General features: G+C 41.0%; 2 protein-coding genes across 18 annotated transcripts in view; one reads left to right on the top strand and one right to left on the bottom strand.

The window, feature by feature from the left end:
* KMT2E (lysine methyltransferase 2E (inactive)) overlaps positions 1-11,682 on the top strand; it is a 99,729-nt gene extending 88,047 nt beyond the window's left edge. For 2 of the 3 annotated variants that reach the window (XM_033193830.1, XM_033193831.1), the window contains 10 exons: positions 1,835-2,089; positions 2,254-2,398; positions 3,224-3,474; positions 3,856-3,912; positions 4,056-4,619; positions 5,627-5,913; positions 6,972-7,060; positions 7,169-7,294; positions 7,466-7,563; positions 8,514-10,792. In XM_033193830.1, the coding sequence (XP_033049721.1) occupies positions 1,835-2,089; positions 2,254-2,398; positions 3,224-3,474; positions 3,856-3,912; positions 4,056-4,619; positions 5,627-5,913; positions 6,972-7,060; positions 7,169-7,294; positions 7,466-7,563; positions 8,514-10,025 (3,384 nt within the window). In that variant the 3' untranslated portion in view covers positions 10,026-10,792. Of the gene's footprint in view, positions 1-1,834; positions 2,090-2,253; positions 2,399-3,223; positions 3,475-3,855; positions 3,913-4,055; positions 4,620-5,626; positions 5,914-6,971; positions 7,061-7,168; positions 7,295-7,465; positions 7,564-8,513 lie in introns of all 3 variants that reach the window. The other variant, XM_033193832.1, reaches the window with a different exon arrangement.
* Positions 11,683-13,001: 1,319 nt separating this feature from the next.
* The window catches only part of SRPK2 (SRSF protein kinase 2), a 290,037-nt gene continuing 276,085 nt past the window's right edge, over positions 13,002-26,953 (bottom strand). For 3 of the 15 annotated variants that reach the window (XM_033193846.1, XM_033193837.1, XM_033193844.1), the window contains 4 exons: positions 25,073-25,142; positions 24,328-24,420; positions 23,862-23,954; positions 13,010-14,653 (listed from right to left, as the gene is read on the bottom strand). In XM_033193846.1, coding sequence (XP_033049737.1) covers positions 14,469-14,653; positions 23,862-23,954; positions 24,328-24,420; positions 25,073-25,142 — 441 coding nt within the window. In that variant the 3' untranslated portion in view covers positions 13,010-14,468. Of the gene's footprint in view, positions 14,654-23,861; positions 23,955-24,327; positions 24,421-25,072; positions 25,143-26,953 lie in introns of all 15 variants that reach the window. The other 12 variants (XM_033193842.1, XM_033193839.1, XM_033193843.1 and 9 more) reach the window with 8 other exon arrangements.

Raw genomic sequence — 26,953 nt, 5'->3', positions numbered from 1 at the left:
ACAGATAGAGGTATAAAAAAGTTACTTTACTTGCTCATGGTCACAGTGTAAATGGCAAAGCCAGGATTCACCCTCCTGGCAGTCTGGCTTCAGACTCCACGACCAGACTCCAGACTGCATTCTACTGCTGTCCTAGGAATGGAGTTCTGTATACATAGAGGGACAGAAAAGATGCTAAAATGTTTATAGTGGTTACCTTTGGAAAAAAGGATGGGTAGATTTTTAAATGTGTTTATGTGTGTGTGAGTGTGTAACATGTGCATATTTATATATACTAAGTTCTGTACATTTTTTTTTTTTTTTTTTTGAGATGGAATCGCACTCTGTTGCCCATGCTGGAGCGCAGTGGCGTGATCTCTGCTCACTGCAACCTCCGCCTCCCGGGTTCAAGTGCTTTTCCTGCCTCAGCCTCCAGAGTAGCTGGACTACAGGCGCACACCACCATACTCGGCTAATTTTTTTGTATTTTAGTAGAAACAGGGTTTCACCATGTTGGCCAGGGATAGTCTCCATCTCCTGACCGTCTGATCCACCTGCCTTGGCCTCCCAAAGTGCTTGGGTTACATGCGTGAGGCACCACACCCGGCCACATTTTCTATAAGTTAAATTTATACTTAGAAATTAAAATATCATTTGCTAACTAGATAACAATATGAAGTAGTAATTTACACTTCAGCCAATAAAGATTGTTATTATGTATGTTGTAGATCAGAGAATCAGCAGAATTAACAACTATGAAAATTTTCAAAGCACAAGAACCTTAAGAGATATTCCAAACCCCTTAAATCAATGGTGACTTTTAAATATATATGTATCGTGAGCCAGATGTGGTGGCTGATGTCTGCAATCCCAACATTTGGGGAGGCTAAGGAGGGAGGATCACTTGAGCCCAGGAGTTCAAAACCAGCCTGGGCAACATAATGAGACCCTGTCTCTACAGAAAATTAAAAACAAAAAAATTAGCCGGGGATGGTGGTGCACACCTGTATTCCCAGCTATTTGGGAGGCTAAGGTGGTAGGATGACTTGAGCCCAGGAGGTTGAGGCTACAGTGAGCCATCATCAAGCCACTGCACTCCAGCCTGGGCAACTCACCCTTTCTCAGAAAAAGTACTGTGCACTGTCCTCATCTCCAGGAGATTCTGATGGGCAGCTAGTGTAGGAAAACCCTGCCTAAAATCAGATTTTTCTAACAGATGGAACATTTTATACCTATAATAGAAGCAGTAGTAAACCTAAATTTAGTGTGTTTAATAAAATGGTACTGACATGTCTCTAGTTGTAACTATATTAAAAAGCTTGGCTGGACACGGTGGCTCACACCTGTAAACTCAGCACTTTGCAAGGCTGAGGCAGGAGGATTGCTTGAGCCCAGGGGTTGAGACCAGCCTGGGCAATACAGCGGACCTTGTTTTAAAAATTAGCCAGGCGTGGTGGTGAGCACCTTGTCCCAGCTACTCGGGAGGCTGCAGTGGAGGCATCACCTGAGCCCAGGAGGCGGAGGCTTCAGTAAGCTGAGACTGCACCACTGCACTCCAGCCTGATGACAGAGACCTTGTCTCAAAAAAAAAAAGTAATATAAATTTCATGTAATATAAATATTTAAAAGCAACCATATGTTTGGCTCTACAACATAATTGGGTAAAAAGTTTCAGAATAACAGTAGATAACCAAGGAAATGTAAAAGGACATACTGATATTTTGATCATATATGAATGATTTAAATTACCCAATTGATCATTTTAGGTAATATACCAATTTCAAATCTGATACTAAAATATTCAATAGAATTTGGAATTACATATATAATGATCCAAATTTTTTCTTTTCTCTAGCACTTGGTCAATGAATGGTTAAGTGAGAAGAATGAGAAGACAGGAAAACCTTCAGATAGCCTTTCAGAAAGGCCTCTACGCATAACTACAGATCCTGAAGTGTTAGCTACACAACTCAATTCTTTACCAGGTCTCACTTACAGCCCCCATGTATACTCTACTCCTAAGCATTATATTAGATTTACTTCACCATTCCTTTCAGAAAAAAGGAGAAGAAAAGAACCTACTGAAAACATTTCTGGTTCATGCAAGAAGGTAAACTTTTTTTGGAAGTAAAAATGTAGAATGAGCCAAATGCCAACTCATTCCTTACTACCATCCATGGTAGTGAAATGCTTTTGGAATCAGCTCTGTATTTACAGGCTATATAAACAGGTACAAACTGATTCCTATTGATTCATGTATTCTGTTTCATTCAGCGATGGTTGAAACAAGCTCTGGAAGAAGAAAATTCAGCAATTTTACATAGATTTAATTCACCCTGTCAAGAAAGATCCAGAAGTCCTGCAGTCAATGGTGAAAATAAAAGTCCACTACTATTAAATGACAGCTGTTCCCTTCCAGGTAGAATTTTTTTCAGAATTGTTTTAGTTTGAGAAATGTGGCAAGGCATATATATAGCTTTATAACAGGCATATTCTAGTTACTGGTATGCACTTTAGAAGAGAAGCACATTGTTGTATAGATTTTCTTTTTTCTGTCCTCTGTATTTTTTGGCTGAAGATACCAGTTCATAATATCATGTATGTTGGGGTTTATGAATTTTTAAAGGCTTTTGGACTGGCTGCTTTTCAGACAGACAAGGACTCTTACAAATCAGTTAAAGTAACATCAGTACTTGTAAGATACTTTGAGAACTATAATCCCTCCAGGCAAGGTAATGCTTGTTAATTAGGAAGGGAGCGAGGGCACTGCTTCATGTTAGTACCATTTTTTTTTTTTTTTTTTTTTTTTGAGACGGAGTCTCACTCTGTCGCCCAGGCTGGAGTGCAGTGGCCGGATCTCAGCTCACTGCAAGCTCCGCCTCCCAGGTTCACGCCATTCTCCTGCCTCAGCCTCTGGAGTAGCTGGGACTACAGGCGCCCGCCACCTCGCCCAGCTAGTTTTTTGTGTTTTTTAGTAGAGACGGGGTTTCACCGTGTTAGCCAGGATGGTCTCGATCTCCTGACCTCGTGATCCGCCCGTCTCGGCCTCCCAAAGTGCTGGGATTACAGGCTTGAGCCACCGCGCCCGGCCTAGTACCATTTTTTTAAAAATCTTGAAATTTAGTTTTGGGGTAAAAGTCATAACTGCCATTGTTTATATTTTATCTTTCCCAGAATGTGACATAAACAGATTTTAACAAATAGCAACAGCGTAATTTCTTACAGACTATTATTTCACCAACAGATTTAACTACACCACTAAAAAAACGAAGATTTTATCAGTTGCTAGATTCGGTTTACTCAGAAACCTCCACACCTACTCCTTCCCCGTATGCTACACCAACTCACACCGATATTACTCCTATGGACCCATCTTTTGCCACGCCTCCACGGATAAAATCAGATGATGAAACTTGTAGAAATGGTTATAAACCCATATATTCACCAGTTACCCCAGTAACTCCTGGTACACCAGGAAATACCATGCACTTTGAGGTGAGAAATTTTAATGGAGAAAAAAAAAATTCAACACCTGGGGGGATGGGATTTCTTTTAAGAGCTCTTTCCCCTCCTTTAACAACTAGTGTGCTGAGAATACAGAAACAGGTTGTAAGAAACTAAACTTCAGAAACATTCATTTATATGAATTTAGATGTTTTTATTTTTACTAAAATGAGCATAACTTTCATCTTACTGATATACACAGTAGACTAAATGTGTGATTTGATTTTAAAGCAGTCTTATTTGGGGAATGGAAATAGGAAGCAAGATCTAAAACCAAAGTCTGTGTATTTTTTCATTTTGTTTTCGTTTCTATAATTATTATGGATATACTTACGTATTTTTAAATTTTCAATTCTAATTCTTTATATACAGAATATTTCTTCCCCAGAAAGTTCTCCAGAAATAAAGAGACGCACTTATAGTCAAGAGGTAAGAAGTTAACTTAAAAAGGGTGAATTGGTAGTTTTTTTCGTATTACATTGTTTTGCTTAAATTACTAGTAAATTTTGAAATAAACAGTCCCAAGATGTGATCATTTGTATAATTTTTTTTTTTTTTTAATTTGTAAACAGGGATATGACAGATCTTCAACCATGTTAACATTGGGGCCTTTTAGAAATTCTAATTTAACTGAACTGGGTCTGCAAGAAATAAAGACTATTGGTTATATGAGCCCTAGGAGTAGGACTGAAGTCAACAGGCAGTGCCCTGGAGAAAAGGAACCGATGTCAGATCTTCAGCTGGGACTTGATGCAGTTGAGCCAACTGCCCTACATAAAACCCTGGAAACGCCTGCACATGACAGGGCTGAGCCCAACAGCCAACTGGACTCGACTCACTCTGGACGGGGCACAATATATTCTTCCTGGGTAAAGAGCCCTGACAGAACAGGAGTTAACTTCTCAGTGAACTCCAACTTGAGGGACCTGACACCCTCGCATCAGTTGGAGGTTGGAGGAGGCTTCCGAATAAGTGAGTCAAAGTGCCTGATGCAGGATGATACTAGAGGCATGTTTATGGAAACAACTGTGTTTTGTACTTCCGAAGATGGGCTTGTATCTGGTTTCGGACGGACTGTTAATGACAATTTGATCGACGGGAGTTGCACACCCCAGAATCCACCACAAAAGAAAAAGGTTACAAATTTAACAATTTATAGTCCTTTTAATAGTTTTTTTTCATACTACTACTGAGGGGAATTGGTAGTTAGATGTATTATGTAAGGCATTCTTAATTTAGTTATGAAAGTTACATTTTTATATTTTTAAACCTTTTGTAAATGCTGGCTTAATTAGAAAATGTTTACAGAAAAGTAAAAAATTCTAGTAATATGGGAAATCCTTATAAGCAGCATGGTTTCAGAGAAATCTCAAGATGATTTATTTCACCAAATGAGTATTTTTTAAAACTAGGTACTCCCCAACCAAAAACACAGACTTGAATAATATTTGTGTTATTACCTTTATTGTACATTGAGCAAACACCTGTGTATAGAGGAAATGCCTCTTTCCTCATCTATAACATCTATAGTATTTAGGCCATGGATGTAAGTGTTTTTATTTTACTAATAGTTATGTATTAAACATTCAGTTCCCTGATTTCCCGTTATTTGGTTGGCAGACGTACTGAGATAATTAGAATGCCTTATTTCAAAAGAAAGAAACTATAGCACTTACTTTGTTAGTAGGCTTGTTGCTTTGCAAGTCCAAGAATTTTCGTGATGTGTGCTTTTAATTTTTATAACAGAGTCCAGTTGGCAACTTTGTGGGAAGCAATGTAGTATAGTGGAAAGAGCACGGGCTTTCAAGTAAGACCTAGGTTCGAATCCCGGCTCCAACACTCACCAGCTGTGTGACCTTGAGTGAGTGAGTTACTCAATTTCCTCATCTATAAAATGGGGATGATAATATACCTATTTCTTAGGGTTGTTGTGAGGATAAATGAGATAATGTATGTAAATCATCTAAGTACAATGCCTGGAATATAGTAGGCATTTGATAATTGTTAATTATTTGTTCAGAATCAATTAAAATAATTTTCCTAATGTAAATATAGTAATTCTCTAGACAAAAAAAGAATGCATTGATTCTGACATAAAAAACAAGAATAAAAGATTTGCTTTTTCTTATCTTTCTTGCTTAAGGTTTCTCTACTAGAATACCGTAAGAGACAACGTGAAGCTAGGAAAAGTGGCTCTAAGACAGAGAACTTTCCACTCATTAGTGTATCACCCCATGCAAGTGGAAGCTTGAGCAACAATGGTGATGGCTGTGCCAGCAGTAATGAGAATGGGGAGCAGGTGGAACACACTGCTAGCCTACCTTTACCAACACCAGCTACGGTTTATAATGCCACTTCTGAAGAAACTAGCAATAACTGCCCTGTTAAGGATGCTACTGCCAGTGAGAAGAATGAACCAGAAGTTCAATGGTAAGCCCATTTGAGGTAATGCTACTCTGGAAAAAACAAGCTTTTGTTCAAGTATTCTTCCTATTTGTTGTTCTCCTAAGGCTAAGCTGATTGTGCTTTGTGGTCACAATTTTAAAAGATTCTCTCTGCTAATAGGATTTTAAGCCAGCTGTGTATGGCCTGTGTTGTTAAATGTCGATTGTATTTATTCCTTGGTAATTTATTCATTCTTTACACACAAATATCCTCTCCAAAGAATTTTTATCAGAGTCAACAATTCTGCAGACTTCCTTTATAACCTCTACCAGTTACCTTGAAAGAACAACGAGGGTTAGTGCTTCTTCACAAGGAATAGGAGCAGCTGCATATAGGATGGATCATGGCAAATGGCAGGCGGCCACACTCACTTTGCTCCTTGGTCCCCTTTCCACCTGAAAGCATGCAATCCTGATAGCAGTTTGTTAGGGGCATGTTTTGGTACCTTTGGTAACCAAAAAAAAAGTGACATTCTGAATGTTAATACACTCCTTGCCTTCTTTTCACCAATAAATTGCTGGAGACAAAGGAATTGAGTCCTTCAAATAAGGATAATAATCTCAGTTCCGGGAGCAATCAGCAAAATAAGAGAAGATTAACTTTTTTTTGAGATGGAGTCTTGCTCTGTCGCCCAGGCTGGAGTGCAGTGGCACGATCTCAGCTCACTGCAAGCTCCATCTCCCGGGTTCAAGTGATTCTCCTGCCTCAGCTTCCCAAGTAGCTGGGACTACAGGCGCCCGCCACCATGCCCGGCTAATTTTTTTTTGTATTTTTAGTGGAGACTGGGTTTCACCATGCTGGCCAGGCTGGTCTCGAACTCCTGACCTCATAATCTGCCCACCTTGGCCTCCCAAAGTGCTGGGATTACAGGCATGAGCCACCATGCCCTGTCAAGATTAACTATTTTCAAAAGTTAACACCAAAGTATTTTCCCAGTAGATCAAAAGCCTTGGTCTGACAGTACATGTTGACTATGAATCAACAAAGAATGTAGCTAGCAGTAGTTTCTTTCAATAGAGGATAATGTGATTTTTCTTTTAAAGGACTGCCTCAACTTCAGTGGAACAAGTCAGAGAAAGGAGTTATCAGAGAGCTTTACTTCTCAGCGATCACCGAAAAGATAAAGATAGTGGTAAGTGAGCTTGTTCCTTCACCAGAAAGTGGAGTCAGTTAATCAATCTGCATCCTCGTTCTTTGCAGCTCTAATGTTCTCTTTGGGTCTGCTTTGCTTCATCTCTAGGGGGAGAATCACCATGTGTCTCATGTTCACCGAGTCATGTTCAGTCTTCACCTTCATCTCATTCAAATCACATTCCCCAGTTGCAAGCTAAGGGCCCAGTCCCTTCTTTCAGTGAACTTATGGAAGGTCAGTAAGCAGATGACCAATAATGTTATTCTTTAACACATTTTAAAATCAGACAAAAGAGAGCCTTTATAAAAAGTTGGTTTGGATAGTAGAATGTACGTTGCTTTGTGGTGTTAAAACAGTGTTTATTGTGTAATTTTACACTTACTATAGGTTTCTTCTGCTTTATAGACCCTGATCCTGAAAATCCAGAACCCACAACTACAAGTGAATGTCCATCCCCAGATACTTCTCAAAATACTTGTAAAAGTCCTTCAAAAATGAGCAAGGTAATTTTCAATGGGTTCCAAAGGACTTTAGGTTGAGTGCAGAAAAGCTGATGGTTATAATATGCAGTGTTTTTCTGCCATATCAAGTACCAGTTTGTGACTTCTGGACACTTTTTCTGTCGGACATACTCAATTGTGTTTACTACTTTCTTTGTTCTCTCTTACTGAACATGTGATGGATAACTCTGACCAGACGTTCAGGTTTTCTAAGCACACTTCAACAGCTTACATTTTCTTCAAATGTTCCACCCACCTCTATTCTAGTGGTGCCTAGGAAATTCATAGCCTTGTAATGAAATTCTTAACCAGCGAATTATCTAAAAACAAAAGGTCGTTTTATCATTTAAAAGGAATGATATCTTCATCCTGGATCAAGATGTAATAATGTAGTATGGCATGTATATCATTGGAAACTAAAGACAAGGAATCTGAGATTTATCTTTCTTTGATGATAGACATTTAAACAGTCTTATATTGGTTTATTTATATCTGAACAGTGTATAAGGAAAATGAAAAGGTACTAAAAATCAAAATGGTTTGAGGGAGCAAGTTTATTTACCCAAATCAATTTATCGTTAGGTTGGGTATAGAAATTTCAATTATAAAATTGAAACTTGCTATTGGAGTTCTTTCAGAGTAAGGCTCAAAAACAGGTTTCATTGCTCAGGGGTAAAAAGACAGAGTAAAGTTGAAGAAAAAATTTCCTCAACTTGTCTTCAATAAAAGTTAACCCAGAGAATTCACTTTAAGCTCACTCTCAGAACTGTTTGGAACAACTGAAAAATATTGGCTTTTTAACATCCCAAGCCTCCATAACTGACATATCCAGGATGTTATTTCCTGCCCCTCATTAAAATTAATACTTAGGTACTATTAAATACCAACGAGAATAAACCTCAAGGTACACAAAATGTTCCTTAAATGTATGTAATTTGTTTTTTTCTTCATAGCCTGGTTCACCTGGATCTGTAATTCCTGCTCAAGCACACGGGAAAATATTCACAAAACCAGATCCCCAATGGGACTCCACAGTTACTGCATCCGAAGCTGAAAACGGTGTTCACCTAAAAACAGAGCTCCAACAAAAACAGCTGTCGAATAACAGCCAAGCACTTTCAAAGAATCATCCTCCTCAGACACACGTTCGTAATTCATCTGAGCAACTTTCACAAAAGCTGCCTTCTGCACCAACAAAGTTGCACTGTCCTCCATCACCTCACCTAGAAAATCCTCCAAAGTCATCCACGCCTCACACACCTGCACAGCATGGTTATCTTTCACCAAAGCCTCCTTCACAGCAGTTAGGATCTCCCTACAGGCCTCATCATTCACAGTCACCTCAAGTTGGAACACCTCAGCGAGAGCCTCAGAGAAACTTTTATCCAGCAGCACAGAACCTTCAAGCCAATACTCAGCAGGCAACTTCTGGAACATTATTTACACAGACACCCTCAGGACAATCTGCAGCAACATACAGTCAGTTTAACCAACAAAGTCTGAACAGCACGGCACCACCCCCTCCACCTCCTCCACCTCCTTCTTCTTCGTCTTACTATCAAAACCAGCAGCCCTCTGCAACCTTTCAGAATTATAATCAGCTCAAAGGTAGTCTTTCTCAACAAACTGTGTTTACATCAGGACCAAATCAAGCACTTCCTGGCACCACAAGCCAGCAAACAGTTCCAGGACATCATGTGACTCCAGGGCATTTTTTGCCCTCTCAGAACCCTACCATTCACCATCAAACTGCTGCTGCTGTAGTCCCCCCCCCTCCTCCACCACCGCCTGCTCCAGGACCGCACCTTGTACAACAGCCGAATTCCCATCAGCAACACTCTGTAGCACATGTAGTAGGGCCTGTTCATGCGGTCACCCCTGGGTCGCATATTCATTCTCAAACTGCTGGACACCACTTACCCCCACCCCCACCCCCTCCCGGTCCTGCCCCTCATCACCATCCACCACCCCATCCTTCCACAGGACTCCAAGGTCTACAAGCACAACACCAGCATGTTGTAAATTCAGCACCCCCACCACCCCCTCCACCGCCACCTTCCAGTGTTTTGGCTTCTGGGCATCATACCACATCGGCTCAAGCCTTACACCACCCACCTCATCAAGGACCTCCACTTTTTCCTTCGAGTGCTCATCCAGCTGTACCACCATATCCCTCACAAGCTACACATCATACCACTTTGGGACCGGGACCCCAGCACCAGCCTTCTGGAACAGGGCCACATTGTCCATTACCTGTCACAGGTCCTCATCTCCAGCCCCAAGGACCAAACAGTATTCCAACACCTACTGCTTCAGGGTTCTGTCCTCATCCTGGCTCTGTGGCCCTGCCACATGGGGTTCAAGGACCTCAGCAGGCATCTCCAGTGCCTGGACAGATTCCAATTCACAGAGCACAGGTGCCACCAACATTTCAAAACAATTACCATGGGTCAGGGTGGCATTAAAATGGACTCCAAAAACATTTTTTTAAATGTTCTGTAAGATAAACTGTATATTTCATATGTACCTGTTAAGGTACTTTTTAAAGCTTGTACATGAACCTTTGTATAAAAAACACCAGTGCTCTTTCATTGTATTTTTCTCATTTTTGCTTTTTGAAATTCCTTTTAAAAATGTGCTGTTAAGCCAGTATTAGGTATCTTTATTTTGTAAGTGAACATTCCAGCTGTTTTTTCTGGCAGATCTGATGCTGATTTGATGCTGTATGATCTTTAAATTTTATTGTTGCAGTTAAATTCATTTAGTGAATGTTCTATTATTTTATACCTACACATTAAGTACTCAGCTAAGTAATGGCACTATGAGGATTTTCTTTTCTTTTCTCCCCTTTCCTGTCAGCAGCAGTTCTGTGAATGCATCTTAGGTATAAAAATGGCAATACAGATTTTTATATTTTGGTGTGGACATGGCTCATTTTTGTTCTACCAGTTATTTGCAAGCAAAATGTAATTTAATGTATAGATGATTTCTAGTGTCTCCTGACAAACTGTAAATACTGCATTTCTTTTGCGTATATAATTGCTTACAGCTTTTCTCATTTGATATATAGCATTGTACATATGACAAGTCTTTTTGCAAAACTGTGTGATCTTTGTGAAAGTAGTACAGTATATGACCTTTAATTTCTTTTTTATTTTAAATATACTGTCACATTGAAGCACTGGTTGGGCATTTTAATTCATGTTAATAAATCACAATTATGTCAGTTTTACCAAATTGTCCTGTACAACTTCTAAGATCGGGGTCTGTGTGTTTCTACAGAAGTTCTAGTTTTCAAATATAGTTTGTAAGGAGCCTTCAATTTTCTTTAGCAACTACTACCTCAGCAACAGGAGGCAGCAAGGGGTTGTTTGCATTTTTGCAGGAGCCATAGGAAACTACTGAAATGATTGTGCTGGGTCAATTAAGGATGTGGCATCATACAAAATGAATCCAGACCACTAATGCATTACAGTAGTTCTTGAATACAATGTGCAACAACTGTTTGAAAATATGGGTAGTTTGCCCAAAACAGGAAAACTTGTCTTGGGTGTACAAAACTAAAGAAAAAAGGCATTATTCCTAGATCTCTCAGTGAAATGAAAACGGGCCTCTTAAGTGAACGTTTTTATTGCTAAAATATAAAATGCTAGTTATAATCTTGGAAAAATTAAAATTTCCCAGCCTTTGTCTTCTACCTCTGAGGAGGATTCAGTAAGTACATCCAATAATAATGATACTGTTTATCAACACATTTTTCCTCATCCAATTACCTGACATAATTTGGCACAGGATACAAATTCTGTGCATCAGAGAAAGTAAACACTAAAATGACTGAGTGACCTCCTTCAGTCATGTTTTCACACTTTGAATTTCTTTTGAAAATTAGCTAACAAACAATGGTATATTAACGCAGCTCATTTAGGGCTCAATCCTAATCAGCTTGAAATTTTAGAAGAACATAGGCCAAGTTTGCCATCCTCGATTTGTCCAACAAAATTCTATGTACGGTATTTATAGTAAAGAAACATCTGAGAAGAAACAGTTTTACATCATCTGTCCTGATAGTTTCAAACAGAATAAAGGTAACTAGTGTGTGAAATATAAATATTCTTCTTAAAAGGTCTGTCCTTCTAAGCAGTTTAAATTCTTCACTGGCTTGAAATGTGCCTACTACAGAAATATGCATACAGAAGCTTTCGTGTGAACTGCAGAATCTTATTTGATTCCTTGATGAAGTGTATACTCCCAAATATGGTCTTCTACTAAAATTTCATTCAACTTACTTAAAAGGGGGAGAAAAAAGGAGAATTTAGGAAATAATCTGAACTATGGATAGAAACAAGTTCTCTACTCCAGTGTAAAGTTTCCTTCCTTTATCCGGGTAACAAGTTATGTGTGGTCCAGGTATGGGAAGAAGCAAGTCAATAAATCAGTTTTCACCTAAAAAGTTTATGACTTTTTGCAGATCTTATATCCACCTTTTCTCTGCCTTTGGGCAGTTCTGTCTGCCAATTTCCAGATAGCCAGCTCCTGTATCTGCTATAAACATATATGTGATCCACTGCTTGTCATTTTCCATGAAGATTTCACATGGACTACAGAAAGGAAAAAACAGGACATTCAACTAAAGTCAGAGAGCTAGTCAGAATGTTTAGCATAACCAGTGGTTCTCATTTAGTTTTTGTGCATTCTTTATCAACAAGCCGCCAAGAATCTGATAAAACCGTATTATGCCTAATACAAATGTATATTCCTTCTAGAACAACTGTTCTAAGCTGTTTTATCATAAGGGACACACCTGTAAAAATTTATAATCTAGTTTATTTTCCAACATGAGCAAAAACTGCATTAGACAAATTTCATTCAAGTATACTATCACCCTGATAAAAATCCTTTTACACTTAGGGAAGATATAAATTGTGCTCTATGGTTCTTGTAAGGATGTTTCTTACAGAAATCATGGATAGTATCACCAGTCTACAGCCACTATCTATCATAGAATTTACATGGAAACCTACAGCCTCATTAGAAAAACTTAGCATGCACATTTCATAAAGAAAGGAATGAATGATCCATTCTGTCTCACTATGGTATGAGATGTAATGGTAATTCCTAAGAGGGTTATGTGTCTTGTTTCCTAACAGCAAATGCTGGTTTAAGTTTGCAATGATCAAACAAATGCAGTCAGTATGTTTTTGATGAACCATGGATGAAAAGGGATCACTGAAATTCTAGAGAATCAATCTATACTGTAGCTTTTCTCCTAAATCCCTTCTGCCCTTAAAAAATAATAAATGATTTCCTTATAATAAGCCTTAATGTATGTTCTACAACTACATCTGCTGCAACAGGAATGCTGGTATTTAGTTTTAGTGACACTACTCTGATAGCAAATGTTCATTGATTCTATCATTTATAGGGCAATGACCAAGGCAATGTCTGGAAAAAAAAAAACCGAAACACTTTAATTTTTAAGACAACTGCAAGCACCTCAAACAATGGATTATTGTTACAACACTTGTTAGCTTTTCACAATCTAGTTATTGCAAAGGCATATGGATAAATGTTAATGGACAAAGTCAAAAACGAGGCACCTTAATGAATGTAAAATTTAAAATAAAAAGACATTCAATCCACTGACTTCTAAAAGAGGCTAAATATACCTCTATATATTACATTCTAAAATTGTATTGCCTACTATGGTTTGTGTCCTGGAGTCTACAATTAATTTTAAGGAAATGCATAAACAAAACTGTGTGCAACCTGCAAAGGGAAAATCATTTTCTCAACTTCATTTTATGGAAAGACAATGAAAAAGCTAGTAAAATTTGTTGTAGCCACACGTAAAGCTACCTATGGAATGAAAGTGATCACTGTTACCTTTGAGCTGTGAGGAGTATTCTGCCCACTGCACTGCAAACTGTATATACCAAACCTTGTGTTCTAGACAAGCATGATCATGCTTTTCGAAAAATATACGTATTTTTTCATTCCACACAATGAACACGTTTCTCTTTTCCAATTTAATCTATGTAGAGCTTAACTTAGCGCCCAGAGGAGGCAACATGACATGGTACTGAGCCATCACATTTTTAAAGGGTAATTGCTCTTCTTTAAAAGTACTTTTAAAAATATGCAAAAATACAAATGGGACTGCTAAATTATAATGCATATTTTAGAATGAGAAGCATATCTTTTCTTCCTTTAAAGTGCCATATAGAGAATGACATCTTACAACCCAGAGCCACTTGGTTTAAAATCCAATGTGAAAAGACTGTTATGGAATGAAAAGTTTGCACAACTCCTTGGAGCAGTTACAGTCTGCTACATGCAACACAGGCTACAAAGCACTCAAGACTTGGTAGCTTTTCTGAAATTTGAGTCCCCCTCCCATATTTAATGGAAAGTAACATTTACAGGGTGCATTTACATACACTATAATACAGGAATGATGTCCCTTTGCCAGAAGATAAAATTGTACATTTCCTTGCTATTTCTTGGTTCCAACTTGATAATTTCTTAAGATTGTAAATTATATAGTACTCAGCTAAAATATTTCTTCATAAATAGTTACAAAACCTGCCAAAACACAAAGGGAAAGTATTTTTCATTCAAAAAAAGGACATTTGAATGTCACACAACACAAGAAATGATGCTGAGAGACATGTTATTGTTTCCAGAAGAAAATGGTCAGTAAACTACTTAGCTGAAGACAAAAGACTACCCTTCCCCCAGGATCACAGTGCACAAAAAGCAAAATGTCAAACAACAGTACCTCAAAGCAAAATAAAGGTCTGAGGATGAAGCCAGCTCACTTGTAATCCTGTTAAAGAATGAGAGTCACCGTTTAGGTCCAATGTACTGGGAACATTTGCTAGCTCAGAATGCAATATTGGTAGAATTTGCTAAGAATTCAACCAAGGATGCCGAAGGCATTCGCCAGCTGAGGCTCGTTTTTCTGGAACCATTTCTAACATCGGGATCAGGAAATCTGTAAACTGTGCAGCATCTTCATGGGGCCAGCCATACTTTTCCACAAGTACATCAAAGAGGCTCCAGGGCTTCAGCTTGGTGATGTGTCGCAGTTCTCCTACAGGGGAAAAAACAGGCCAATGTCAAGAAAGCTCCAAATCTGCATTCCCCATTGTTGGTCCAGTCAGGCTCTTTTCAATGAAGCGGACAACCACCTGCTCAACACTTACACGGCAACAACAAAGGACACCAGCTTTTCCCTGCTAGGCAGTAATCATTACATGCACATATGACCAAGGCATATTTCAAGTAAGCCTGGTGGATGTAAATAGAGGTTAATAGTTCATTCACATTAGTTCTAAGTTTCTTTAAGGAAGTGGAGTGGGCTCACTTTGCCTAGAGTGTTTTCTTTTCCAAAGGCTGAAGCATGCCACACTCATTTCAACCTGGGATCTTTCATAAAATTTGCAAACTTGAGGCCAACCCAAATCAAACACCATTCGTGTCTACGCATTTGTTGTAAAAATCTAAGATCCTAGGACATTAATTTGTAAATCTTGAAGTTATATTTCACAAACTGTGCTAGCTGCAGCATGAAAAGTGTGGGTTACAGGCAGCTTTGGTTAACATAACAGAAAGACGAACAAGCTAGTAAATGGCCTACAAGCTGTAATGGTCATTTCATAAGAGAAAAAAAGGTTATTTTTTAGTCAAAACTGCAAAAAAGGGCTGGGGTCGGTGGCTGACACCTGCAATCCTAGCTGCTTGGGAGGCTGCGGCAGGAGGATCCCTTGAGCCCATGAGTTTCAGACCAGCCTGGGTAACATAGACCAGACCCTGTCTCCACTTTAAAAAAAAAAAAAAAAAAAAAAAAGAAAGAAAAAAAGTAGCTGGGGACGGTGGTACATGCCAGCTACTCAGGAGGCTGAGGCAGGAGCATTGGTGGAGTCCAGAAGGCCAAGGCTGCAGTGAGTCAAGGTCATGCCACTGCACTCCAGCCTGGAAGAGGGCGAAACCCTGTCTCCCCATAACCCTGTTCAAAAAGGCAGTAAACTGTCAAAAGCTCCAGATAATTTCACTGTAAGTAACTCATTTTCTCTGCCTGTTTGAAGTTTTCACAAGACCCCCCTCCCCTGCCCACAGGCCTCCTTAGGTGCCCCTCAGTGCATCCTGAGCAGCTTCTGCAGAGGAAACACTCCCCCGTGCCCACACCCCAGAGCAGCCAGGTCTCGGGGGGGAGGGAGAGGCATTCAAGCACCTGCACGGCACACTTCATACAAGGGCTGACTTTCAATTGCTATAATTTAAACAAAGTAAATTTTTTTCATGAGATGCATCAATAGATAATCAGTGCTCTGCTCACAAAGGTGTTCTCAGGAGGCTTGTTCTGTTTCACCCATTCAAGTTAATTTAGAAAAGCCCTCCCCTTTAAAAATAAAATGAAAAGAAAAGAACATTACAGAAAATTGTAAGAACAAAAGGGGAAAGAGCCTACAATCCTACCCACAACGGCTCTTCTTTTGTGTCTATTGTAAAGTGTGATCTTACACACTAGTATGTCTACAGAGCTGCAATCATGCTCTGCACAGGGTTCTGCATAAAGAATCTCTTAAGAGGACTGTTTGCTAAAGGGGCTGGGATGTAAAATAAGCTTCTGTTTCCAATATGAGGACTGGAGATAGAGTTAAGCATCACATCCAGACTAAACATCAGGTCTGTGTTGATGAAGAAATGAACCTGCAATATTAGAGGCAGGAAGGGATCTCCTGTTGAAGGAAACATAGTCTCCATAAAAACAAAGTCAGAGCAGAGACCGCAGGTTTATCCCTCTAAGCCCAAAATTCTGGCTCTAGGAATCCAGCCCAAGGAGATAAACCCTGGTTGCACCACCCCAAATTCATGCCTAATATATGCTGGCACAAAATTATATGTACTTGCAAAATTACAAAGAGCCAATAATAGTAAAATGGTGGTTAAAAGAAAACCAAGGTAGATTCACTTAATAGTATTTAGTATTACTTAACAACATGGGAGAAGATCATGGTACAACATTAGGCAGTAAAGGAACAGTCAAACTATGTCCTACAGATAATCACAAGATCATTAAAACGCTCATTAAGATGGAAATCAAGTGAATCAAAACACCAGCTTTCGTTAGTAGGTAATTTCAATTTCCACATTTTCTGTAATATGACTATATTGATTTAGACTGTTGATCTCACCACAGCCACAGTGAAGTAAACAAAGAAAGTGCACACATGACTAAACCAAGTTCTCTGGGAAGGAGAGCAAACTTTTATGACATTAATCTATTCTATCTCAGAATAAATACTCTCCAGGTTTGCAAATAAAGGCAAATACAGAGAAGCACTGTCTGCTGAGAACAGTAAAGGAACCTATTTCTGAGAGGCCAGGTGTTAAACTAAGATCCATCAACAAGGCATCTTTTAAGTACAATCTTCCATGAAAAGATAAGGTTTACCACTATAAATGCTTAACAGCTGCACAGTAACAGTGAGCAAAACAATATAACACTGAACGGCCATGAGAAACTATTCATCCATAACTAGGCATACTGTAAACTGGTACAAATATTTGCAAGGAGCAGCATAAAATATCTAACTACTTTTGACAAGGTAAAGACTGTATGTGCAAAGCAGTCTATAAACAACAGTATATGCAGGACAGTCCTAAACACCGATGGTCCTGAGCACACAGCAGCACTGCAATATAACAAAACACTGAACCGCCTCTTAAAAAAAAAAAAAAAAAGTGTGAACTTGTTTTGTGGAAAAACTTTATAATGCAAAGGAAAATCAATGCATCTAGATGCTATAATGATGATGTGTACAAACCCTCAAGCTCAATATAAGAAGTAACCTTGCCTGGAAGTCCCTGATAAGGTTACTCAAACACAAAGCCCTAGCCCCCAACTCTGTACCTGTTGCTAGCCGACACAACAAGAGTGGCCTCACTGGGTGAGTGGGGGCCTTGAGTCCATGAGCCAGCTCCAGCCCTGCAGACGATGCCCAAGAAATGGAGACACCTCCATCACTTAGAATGATAATTAAGAATAAGAGGGGAAAGCACATTTTAAAAACACATTTTCACCATTTGCTTTTATTATAAAAGTAGCACCCTAACAAGTTAAAGAAATGTTATCGGCCAGGCATGGTGGCTCATGACTGTAATGCCAGCACTTTGGGAGGCCAAGGCAGGAAGATCACCTGAGGTCAGGAGTTCGAGACCAACCTGGGCAACATGGTGAAACCCGATCTCTAATAAATACAAAAATCAGCCAGGCGTGGTGGTGCACACCTGTAATCCCAGCTACTGGGGAGGCTGAGGCACAAGAATTGTTTGAACCCAGGAGGCGGAGGTTGCAATGAGCTGAGATCGCACCACAGAACTTCAGCCTAGGCAACAGAGTGAGAGTCTCAAAAAAAAAGAAAAGAAAAGAAAATATATGAAGATGTGTTTCACTGAAACAAGTTTTGCAAATAACAAGACAACTGTGACAATTTTAATTTTTTTAAAGTTCCATTTCTAGCCTGTTCTCCTTAAAGAATGTGGAATATCACTTCACCCTTCCTGTGACTATCAGCTGTCAATCTCAGTATCAACTCACACATACACACATAGGCAAACATGAGCCTGGCGGCCAATTGTGCTGTTCCCCAGGAGCCCCTCAGGCTTCTGAATGTGCTCTGACAAACAGCCTGACAGAGCCAAGGAAAGCCAGCAGGAAGCAGGCTCTGAGGAAGGCTCCTCCTGCAGAGCAAAGGCTTTGTGACAGCAGCTGTACTGGCCAGTCCTGGACTTGCAGAGTCCATCTAAGGAAACAGGGAAGTTCTATTACACCTCTCTTGAATCTTAAAGTGGTTTGTGAAGGAAAATATATTATTTTATCCATGAAATTGTCATATTCCAGAATTAAAGCAGCCCACGAGGTTCCACACTACATGTGGGAAGACTCTAAAGGCAAATCCTAGACTGTATGTACATGAACAGTGGTAATTACAAAGCAAACCATGATACAAAACTGATGAGCATCAATTAGATGCATGTAGAAAGTAAACCTACCAAGAAATACCAATACAAAGCAAGAGACAGACAAGAGATTTGAATGAATTCTTATACAAGTAGACAACCACATGTGGGTAAATACTGGAGTTTAAAATGTGTATAAACCCTACTTCACATCCCATACAAAATCAACTCAAAACAGATCATATGCCTCAGAGCTAAAACTAAGCAGTTCCTAGAAAAGTAAATCTTCATGACCTTGAGGTAGGCAATTAGATGTGACATCATAAGCATAAATTGTAAAATGTATATAAATTGGCCTTCATCAAAATTTAAACATTTATACTTAAACTTTCACACATGTATTCAAGAGAAATGGAAACATCAGCCTACACAAACTTGTACATTAATGATCATATAGTGGCATCATTCATAATAGCCAAAAAGTGGGGGAAACCAAACGCCCATCACCTGATGGAGGGATAAACAAGAGGAGTGGCAGTGATAACGCCCCGTGAGGTTGTCAAATGCCCACGAAAGAGCTTTCGTTGCTCTTTACAACATCAGAAGAATCTGTTGCTTTTTAGGTATTCAGGAGATAATTTTAAAACATTGTGACAAGTTCAACTCAGACACTAAATATTAAAAATACAGAATAAGGTATGTCTTTTTAAAACTCAGCTCCTGGGTTTTAGCCCTCAGTTCTCATCTTTTTCTTGATGTTGTCCCTGACTCGGGGAAATGTGGATTTTACGCTGCTGCATAGAAGCGTCTTGCTTTTGAAATTTTCAATTGTATTTAAGGTCTGTAGTCTGACACACACACGCAGGCGCACACACATGCACACATAATCACTCTCTTTTATCCCAACACACTTGATGCTCTCATCTAGAGACCAGTTTTTTGTTTGTTTGTTTAAGTAAACTGTCTCCTTTGATGATCCCATTATCAATGCAGCAATTTTTACTAAAATGCACCTGCTGAACGGTCAGAAAAATCCCTGGTGACCAGCCCAGGAAGGTCTGCTCCCGGCTGCACTGCTTTTTCTACCATGATCTGAGGGCTGAAATGCTTCTGGGGACCACCCACTTCTTGAAGACAGGACAGGGAAAAAAATTCATGGACATGCTGATTTCTATTGGCCCACCTCTCAACACACTAGTTTCTTAATGCTTTTTGGTGGCTCATGTCCAGCAAATTATCCTTAAGAGGGTGAGAGCTGTAATTACATTCCCTGACCAAAAATATAGCTCAATTTTTAACTTTCTGGCCAAAGAATGATTCAAACTAGTAATGATCATGGCTTCTTGAATTATACACAAGAGGAGACAGATGAGCTGCATTTGATGCTCAACTTTAACACACAGACCCCACGCTTCTCTGGCCACGTGGCAGGGATGAAAATCTGCCTCTGACCTGGAGGAGACAGAGCGGGAAAACCTCCTGGGAAGGCACTCTCCATCAGTAACTGCTTTCAAAGGTGAGAGGCATATCAACAGCTGTTTTAAATTTTGTTCTTTATCAGTTCTAGCACAAAGTCTTTTAGGTATTTTAGGAAAAAAGTTTCAATGGCTACTTTTAAGATTCCATTATTTCCAAAATGTACATTCACATATTACTTAGGGGAACATGCCAAAACACATCTTTCATGCAGCAAGCCATTCCCCTCATCCTGAGAGACACGATGAAATCTATTTCCATGACGGGCCGTCATTCCTCATAAGGTTATCCTGTGACTTCTGTAAACACCCTAAATCCCTTCTGATCTCTACTGCCATTAGAAATTATAACCAGGAAAGAACTGAAGCCCCAATTCTCAGTCATTTCAGGGGATTTCTCACCTAGTCACAAATGCTCTCTTACATCCGAAAAAAGAACTGTAGGTACCAGAGTAACACCAAGTCAAAATATTTTTGGTCTCTCATTAAGAAGGATGCCAAATGCATTTTAACTCTGCAGGTTACCTTCAAATAAGCTGCTCAAAAAGAACTCGATCACACAAGTCCTAAGTATATGTGGTGATGATGGCGGTAACCTGGAGATACACATCCACAAGCTGTCTCAGGGAGCAAGGTTGCTGACAGAAAGACCCACGTGGAAGCTACCTTCCAGCCATTTATGGCCACATGCAGGCCGCTCTCCCTGAAACAAAGCGAACCATCACAGGAGTGACAGGCCAAGAGCAGATGCCTGCACCAGCTCCATGCCTGCAGGCCGCTTACAGGCCCCTCCTTCCAACAACTCAGTGACTTTGCTTGCTCATCATTCAAGGCCTCTCTTTCTGTCCCTTTTCCTTCCAGTATGGAGTCCTCGATCCCCCCAACAGACAGACAATTAACGACGACAAATAAATGCATGGCCAGGCGCAGTGGCTCACACCTGTAATCCCAGCAACTGGGAGGCCAAGGTGGGCGGATCACCTTAGGTCAGGAGTTTGAGACCATCCTGGCCAACATGGTGAAAACCTGTCTCTACTAAAAATACAAAAATCAGCTGGGCATGGTGGCAGGCGCCTGTAATCCTGGCTACTCGGGAAGTTGAGGCAGGAGAATTGCTTGAAGCCGGGAGGCGGAGGTTGCAGTGAGCTGAGACTGTGCCAGTCTGGGCAACAGAGTAAGACTCCATCTCAAAAAAAAAAAAAACAGACAAATGCAGAGGCAGGTCACTCTAAGTGGGTCTTTGTTGATGAGGAAAGGTTCCAATTAAAGGAACAATTCCTGAGTGACTTTGCTGTTGGTCTTCACCGTACCAGATGACCACAGTGGAAAATGAGGCTCATTAAACCATGGTGCCCAAGCAGATGCTGTGCCCCATGTCTCTCAGGTCTCTCCTTCCCCTCTAGAGCATCACAAGTCAATCATGTTCTCTCTTTCCATAATAGGCCAGGCCCAACTCCCATCTGACCCACAGCTGGGGGCTCACAGCAAGTCACCTACCAGCCACGGTGCCCCAGGGACCAGGCCATCTCCCCCACCAGCTCTGGAAACATTCTGAAATGTGGGAGGGCCTGCCTTCAATAAAAACACAATTCCCCAGGCCATACTGAATCCCAGGCCACAATAATTCACAGTTTTTTCCTTGTTTTTTTTCTGAGACAGAGTCTTGCTCTGTCACCCAGGCCGGAGTGCAGTGGAACGATCCCGGCTCATTGCAACCTCTGCCTCCCAGGTTCAAGCAATTCTCCTGCCTCAGCCTCCCCAGTAGCTGAGATTACAGGCACCCGCCACCACGCCCAGCTAATTTTTATATTTTAGTAGAGAAGGGGTTTTGCTATGTTGGCCGGGCTGGTCTCGAACTTGTGACCTCAAGCGATCCACCCACCTCAGCATGAGCCACCATGCCCAGCCCAATTATTTTCAAATAACATTTTCTCTAAGTTTCCCAGGGAAATTCAGCCTGTTTTCTCAGTAACACTGCTGTATAGAAGTTCATAAGCTTCCAGTGTTTTCCTGTTCATAGCTTTGCTTTACCAATAATAACAGCTCCAGCTGTGCCCAGTGCTGTAAAGGCACACTCTTACACTTTCTTGTAACAGCCAACCTGAAAGAACCCCTGTTGACAGATGAGGTAACTTAAGTTCACAGACTACCTGATGTGCCATTCTCACAGCAGGTTTAAGCCCCAGCTCCATTACTAAACACAGCTTAACAGCAAAGCCATTTTCCTGCCCTTGACTCCACTTGGGCCTGTGCTTGTGAGTCTCCGTGTGGGGAGGGGAACCCTGTGCCTGGCTAACATGGCCTAGACTCAGAGACCGGATTCTCAGAACCAAAAATAATTACTGATTGTCTGACAAATGGTTTTTCCTGACAATACCTGTGCTAAGTCTTAAAGGTAATGAGGAAAATAATTACATCTAATTGTATATTTCACAAATTGCCTTCACCAGGTGATCCTATAAAGTCTGAGAGGTGTAGTCAATTTGCCCAGAGTAAATGCAGCAGGAAACCACCATCTTTAGCACAGTCAGTTCTCAAGTCTTGTACACTTAACAGGAAAATGTAATTTAAAGTTAAATATAAGGACTGGGTAGCCAAACCTCACCAAAGTGAGTAATAAAGATTACTACTCCACAAAAATTCCTTATCTCATAGGAAAATAAAAAATCAGTTTGACGCCAGGCGTGGTGGCTCACACCTCTCTAATACCAGCACTTTGGGAGGCCGAGATGGGTGAACGACCTGAGGTCAGGAGTTTGAAAACAGCCTGGTCAACATGGTGAAACCCTATCTCCAACAAAAATACAAAAACTTAGCTGGACATGGTGGTGGGCATCTGTAATCCTGGCTACTTGGGAAGCTGAGGCAGGAGAATCACTTGAACCCATGGTGGGTGGAGGTTGCAGTGAGCTGAGATCACACCACTGCACTCCAGCCTGGACAACAAGAGCGAAACTCCATCTCAAAAAAAAAAAAAAAATCAATGTGGTTCTCAAAATTTAGCTAAGTGAGGGAGATAGAGCATCTAGGACTTTCAGAAATTTCTAAAAGTCCATGTCCTACTCACATCAACTTTAAAAGTTCTTTATTAAGGGCTGTCACATCCAAAAACAAAAATCTAACCTGAAAAATATGAAGTTAAAAGGACCAACTACACTCATCACAAAAAAGTATAGCAGGTTGGGCGCAATGGCTCATGCCTGTAATCCCAGCACTTTGGAAGGCTAAGGCAGGTAAATCACTTGAGGTCAGGAGTTTGAGACCAGCCTGGCCAATACGGTGAAACCCCGTCTCTACTAAAAATACAAAATAATTAGCCAGACATGGTGGCACACCTGTAATCCCAGCTACTTGGGAGGCTGCAGCAGAAGAATTGCTTTGGGAACACAGGATGTGATTTTTAAGACTGTGAGGAACGCAACATTTCATAGGCCTACACCCACTACAGAAATAACCCAGGCAGACCAAAAGCCATGTCCCTGGACATTCATTAAGTCCAGTCTCTAGGCCACCTCTGTTCCACTACAGAGAGTCCATGACATAAGAAATGAAAAGATAAGTCTAGCTGGCTTTTAACAATCATCTAAATTCCTTTTTATAAATATATGAATACACAGATTGGTAACTTGGAGTAAGAAAAGAGAGAAGCAGAGGAGAAAAATGCTATCAGGAATGCTGTTCTCTTACAAAATTCTTACTCCAGGTATCAGATGGGTCAGGTTTATTTCCTGAGAGCTTTCTTCGGAAGAACTCCCCAGCTGTGAAACTCCAGATCTTTCTCCACTGCCCAATCACGAATGCACAACTTCTCCTTTTGGGAGAAGACTATGCTGAAAATTAGTGTTGCATAAATACCGTTACCTTTTCTGGTGAAAAACTCCTTGGAATATTTCCCCAACATAGCGTATTTTCGAGGGACTTTCCCCAGCAGTTCAATGATCAATGCTATGTGATCTGCATTGGGAAACATTGCCAGCAAAACAGAAACACACGACAGTTTAATCAGTACACTGCATGCAGACACTACTACCGCCCGCGCAGACAGAAACAGAGCGCAACTTGAATGACCAAAAGTACAGGCCTTCCTCACGTTGCTGGATTCAGGATCCAGAGCTGGAGGGCACAGGAGAGGGGCTGGTGAACAGGGTGACCGCAGCACAGGGCTAAATGTGGTCTTCCCTGACAACTTTTCTATCAGCACAAGAATTCTGCTGGGTTGCGTTTTGAATTTAGGAGAAATGCCTTTGTTACCATTAATGCTAAAATCAGCAGCTGCTCTTCAGTTTCTGTCTGCATCGTGGCGCTTTTCAAAAAGAAGAGGTACTACCTCTGCGATTGAAGAATTCCCGAGAATATTTTCCAGACAGAGCAAAGTGCCTTGGAATACTGCCTAGCAGCTCTATGATGTGGGCTATGTGGTCTATGGAGGAGAGAAAAAAGGATATGGGAATGGGAGGGGCAAAGGGAAGGATGGGATAAAAGAAGAGGGAAAAATTGAAATTAGTAAAAAATCAGAAATAGATTCAAATCAACAGTGTCTGCAGCACATCCATGCAGAGGGGCTTGTAGGAATGGCAGGCCTCAGGCACCACCAGGAGCAGTAACAGTGACTGAGGCCAGCTCACCCCAGGCCACCCCAGCAACGCAAGCAAATAAGCATGGAGATGGTCAGGTTTACAGATGGAATTCAAGCCAGAAATCCTGGGTTTTCAACTCAGCTCCCAAACAGGACAGAGAAATGGGCAGCACATCAATGGTCGAAAGGACCACAGAGAGGTTTCAGGTCTATATCATCTGTCCTCTCTCAGCCAGCTGGGTTCCTGCCCTGTGCAAGGCCAGGAAGAGCCGCTGGTGTAGGCCCCTGAGGGCTCACTAGAGTGCTGCCTGTACCAGACAGGCTCTGCCCATTCACTGAGACTGAGGGGGCGTCAAACTCAAAGGAAAAGCATCTGAATTTGGTGTTTGAAAACCAAAAACATGGCTCTATTTCAGTACAAAAATACAGTACTCTACAGAAGTTCAGGGCTGGCAGGAGACCCAGAACGAGGTATTCAGCAGGCACTAATACTCACCTTCGTCTCTGGAATAGTCTTCCCCAGAATGTGGTTCAAACAAATAATCTCCCGTTGCCAGCTCAAATGCCTAGGATACAACAGACGACATGCTAAGCACTTCAGAGACTGGCCCCCAAGTCAACAGCTTTTTCTCCTTACAGAAGAGACCGCCACTTTATGAAGATCTGAATCAAACAAAATAGCCTCCCAAAAGTGCTCAATACTAATTTTTTTCTTTCTTCCACATTCAAAGAAGTTTCAGAAGTATTTTTACATTTCTTCTAAGGAAAGATGTAAGAGCTATGTATTCTGTTCATCTTGCAGGAAGCAAAACCAAAACGTCAGTGACTCAGCCGCACCTGTGTGCAGGCCTGGCGAAGCACAGTATGCCCTCTATAAACGGTAGAACCAGAGTTCAATCCAGGACTCAACCAGGCCCATCTGACTCCAGCACCTGCCTCAACCACTATAATAGCCTTGGCCTCTGTAGAGCAGACACTGCTGCATCCTTTAGGCAAAGACCTTCATGTTTTAGTAACCGACGACTATTTTCAGCATCTCATCATCTATTTTCATCATCATTTCATTCACTTCTGATTCAACCAAAGGAAAACCTGGAAACAAAACAGACCCTCTTTGTCCCCAGGGCCAGAGGACGCAGATGGCCTTGCAGACCCTTTTGTGGATGTCACGGAGCACTGGCTTCCTGGGTGGCCACTGGCTGTCCCTCAGCATGCCAGCATGTAGGGAAGGCCATTTGTTCCCATTTCCCTTGCTCACAAAAAAATCCTCAAGAACATGAGTTTAAGCTGGTAACAATATACAAAAATAGCAACTGCTACTGCTCTGCTGATCAAAGAGTATGCTTTAAAAGTGAAAAAAAGAATAAGCTAAATCCCATTTCTGGCTTTTCTCATAGTTGCTTCTATTCTGAATGGATCTTGCTATCTCAAAAGGTGCTCAGAAGCCCAATCACTGATGCCTGTGGATCTGTGACTGCCCTCCCCACTCCTGCCCCAAGGAGCCAATTCTGGGGTAACCGCACTGCATCAACCTACCTTCTTTTTCTTTCAATGACCACACAGTGCTGGGAAGGCACCCTTAAGGGAAGACTCACCTGCCTGGGTGAGGGGCCACCTCTCCTAGCACTGTCTTTAACAAACCAAGAGGGGGACAGTCAGCCCAGGACCACATCTTTTTACCTTTTTTTAAAAAAAAAGACTGCATGTGAATCAGCTGAAGGAAGGAAGCATGGTGACAAGATGACTGCCAGCTGTCCATGCGGTAAGCATTAGTTTATGAACTCAGGATCCCGCCCTGAACCTGGCATAGGTCTGAGCAAGACACAGACATGTCACATCTCAGCATGGTGAGTTGGTGGTCCCAGCACTGTGGATGCCAGAAGGCACCAGCAGAAAACGCAGGAAGGCCCTTACGTAGGGCCTCTCCTTTCCACTCAATAAACAAAAAAGACAGCTGGGCCAATCCCAGATGAGGGCAGGAAAACCTCATAATTGGCCCCATATCCAAGTGGAACAACTAGATTACACGCTTAATGGACAGGAGAGTCCTTCCAGCCTCGGAGACAATCACCTCAGTATCTTACAAGCTAAGAGAAAAATCTGAAAACTCGAATGGGACGACGAGGACTTGAAAAGCTTGGACCAAGTTCCAAGCTGCTTTTCAACCCCTGCCTTGAGCCCTATGCTAACTCTTTTAATTAATTTTCAAAATGACTTCAATCAGGTCACATCCATTTCTTTTCCTTTCATATTTTTTGAGATGGGGCCTCACTATGTTATCCAGGCTGGACTCAACCTCTTGGGCTCCAATAATCCTCTCTCAGCCTCTAGAGAAGCTGGGACTACAGGCGCACTACGCTGCGCCCAGTTTTGTGCA

This window comes from Trachypithecus francoisi, unplaced genomic scaffold (assembly GCF_009764315.1).
Source record: "Trachypithecus francoisi isolate TF-2019V2 unplaced genomic scaffold, Tfra_2.0 Lachesis_group4, whole genome shotgun sequence".
NCBI lineage: Eukaryota > Metazoa > Chordata > Mammalia > Primates > Cercopithecidae > Trachypithecus > Trachypithecus francoisi.
The sequence above is the reverse complement of the archived record's forward strand: the minus strand, read 5'-3'. Positions and strand labels throughout refer to the sequence as shown.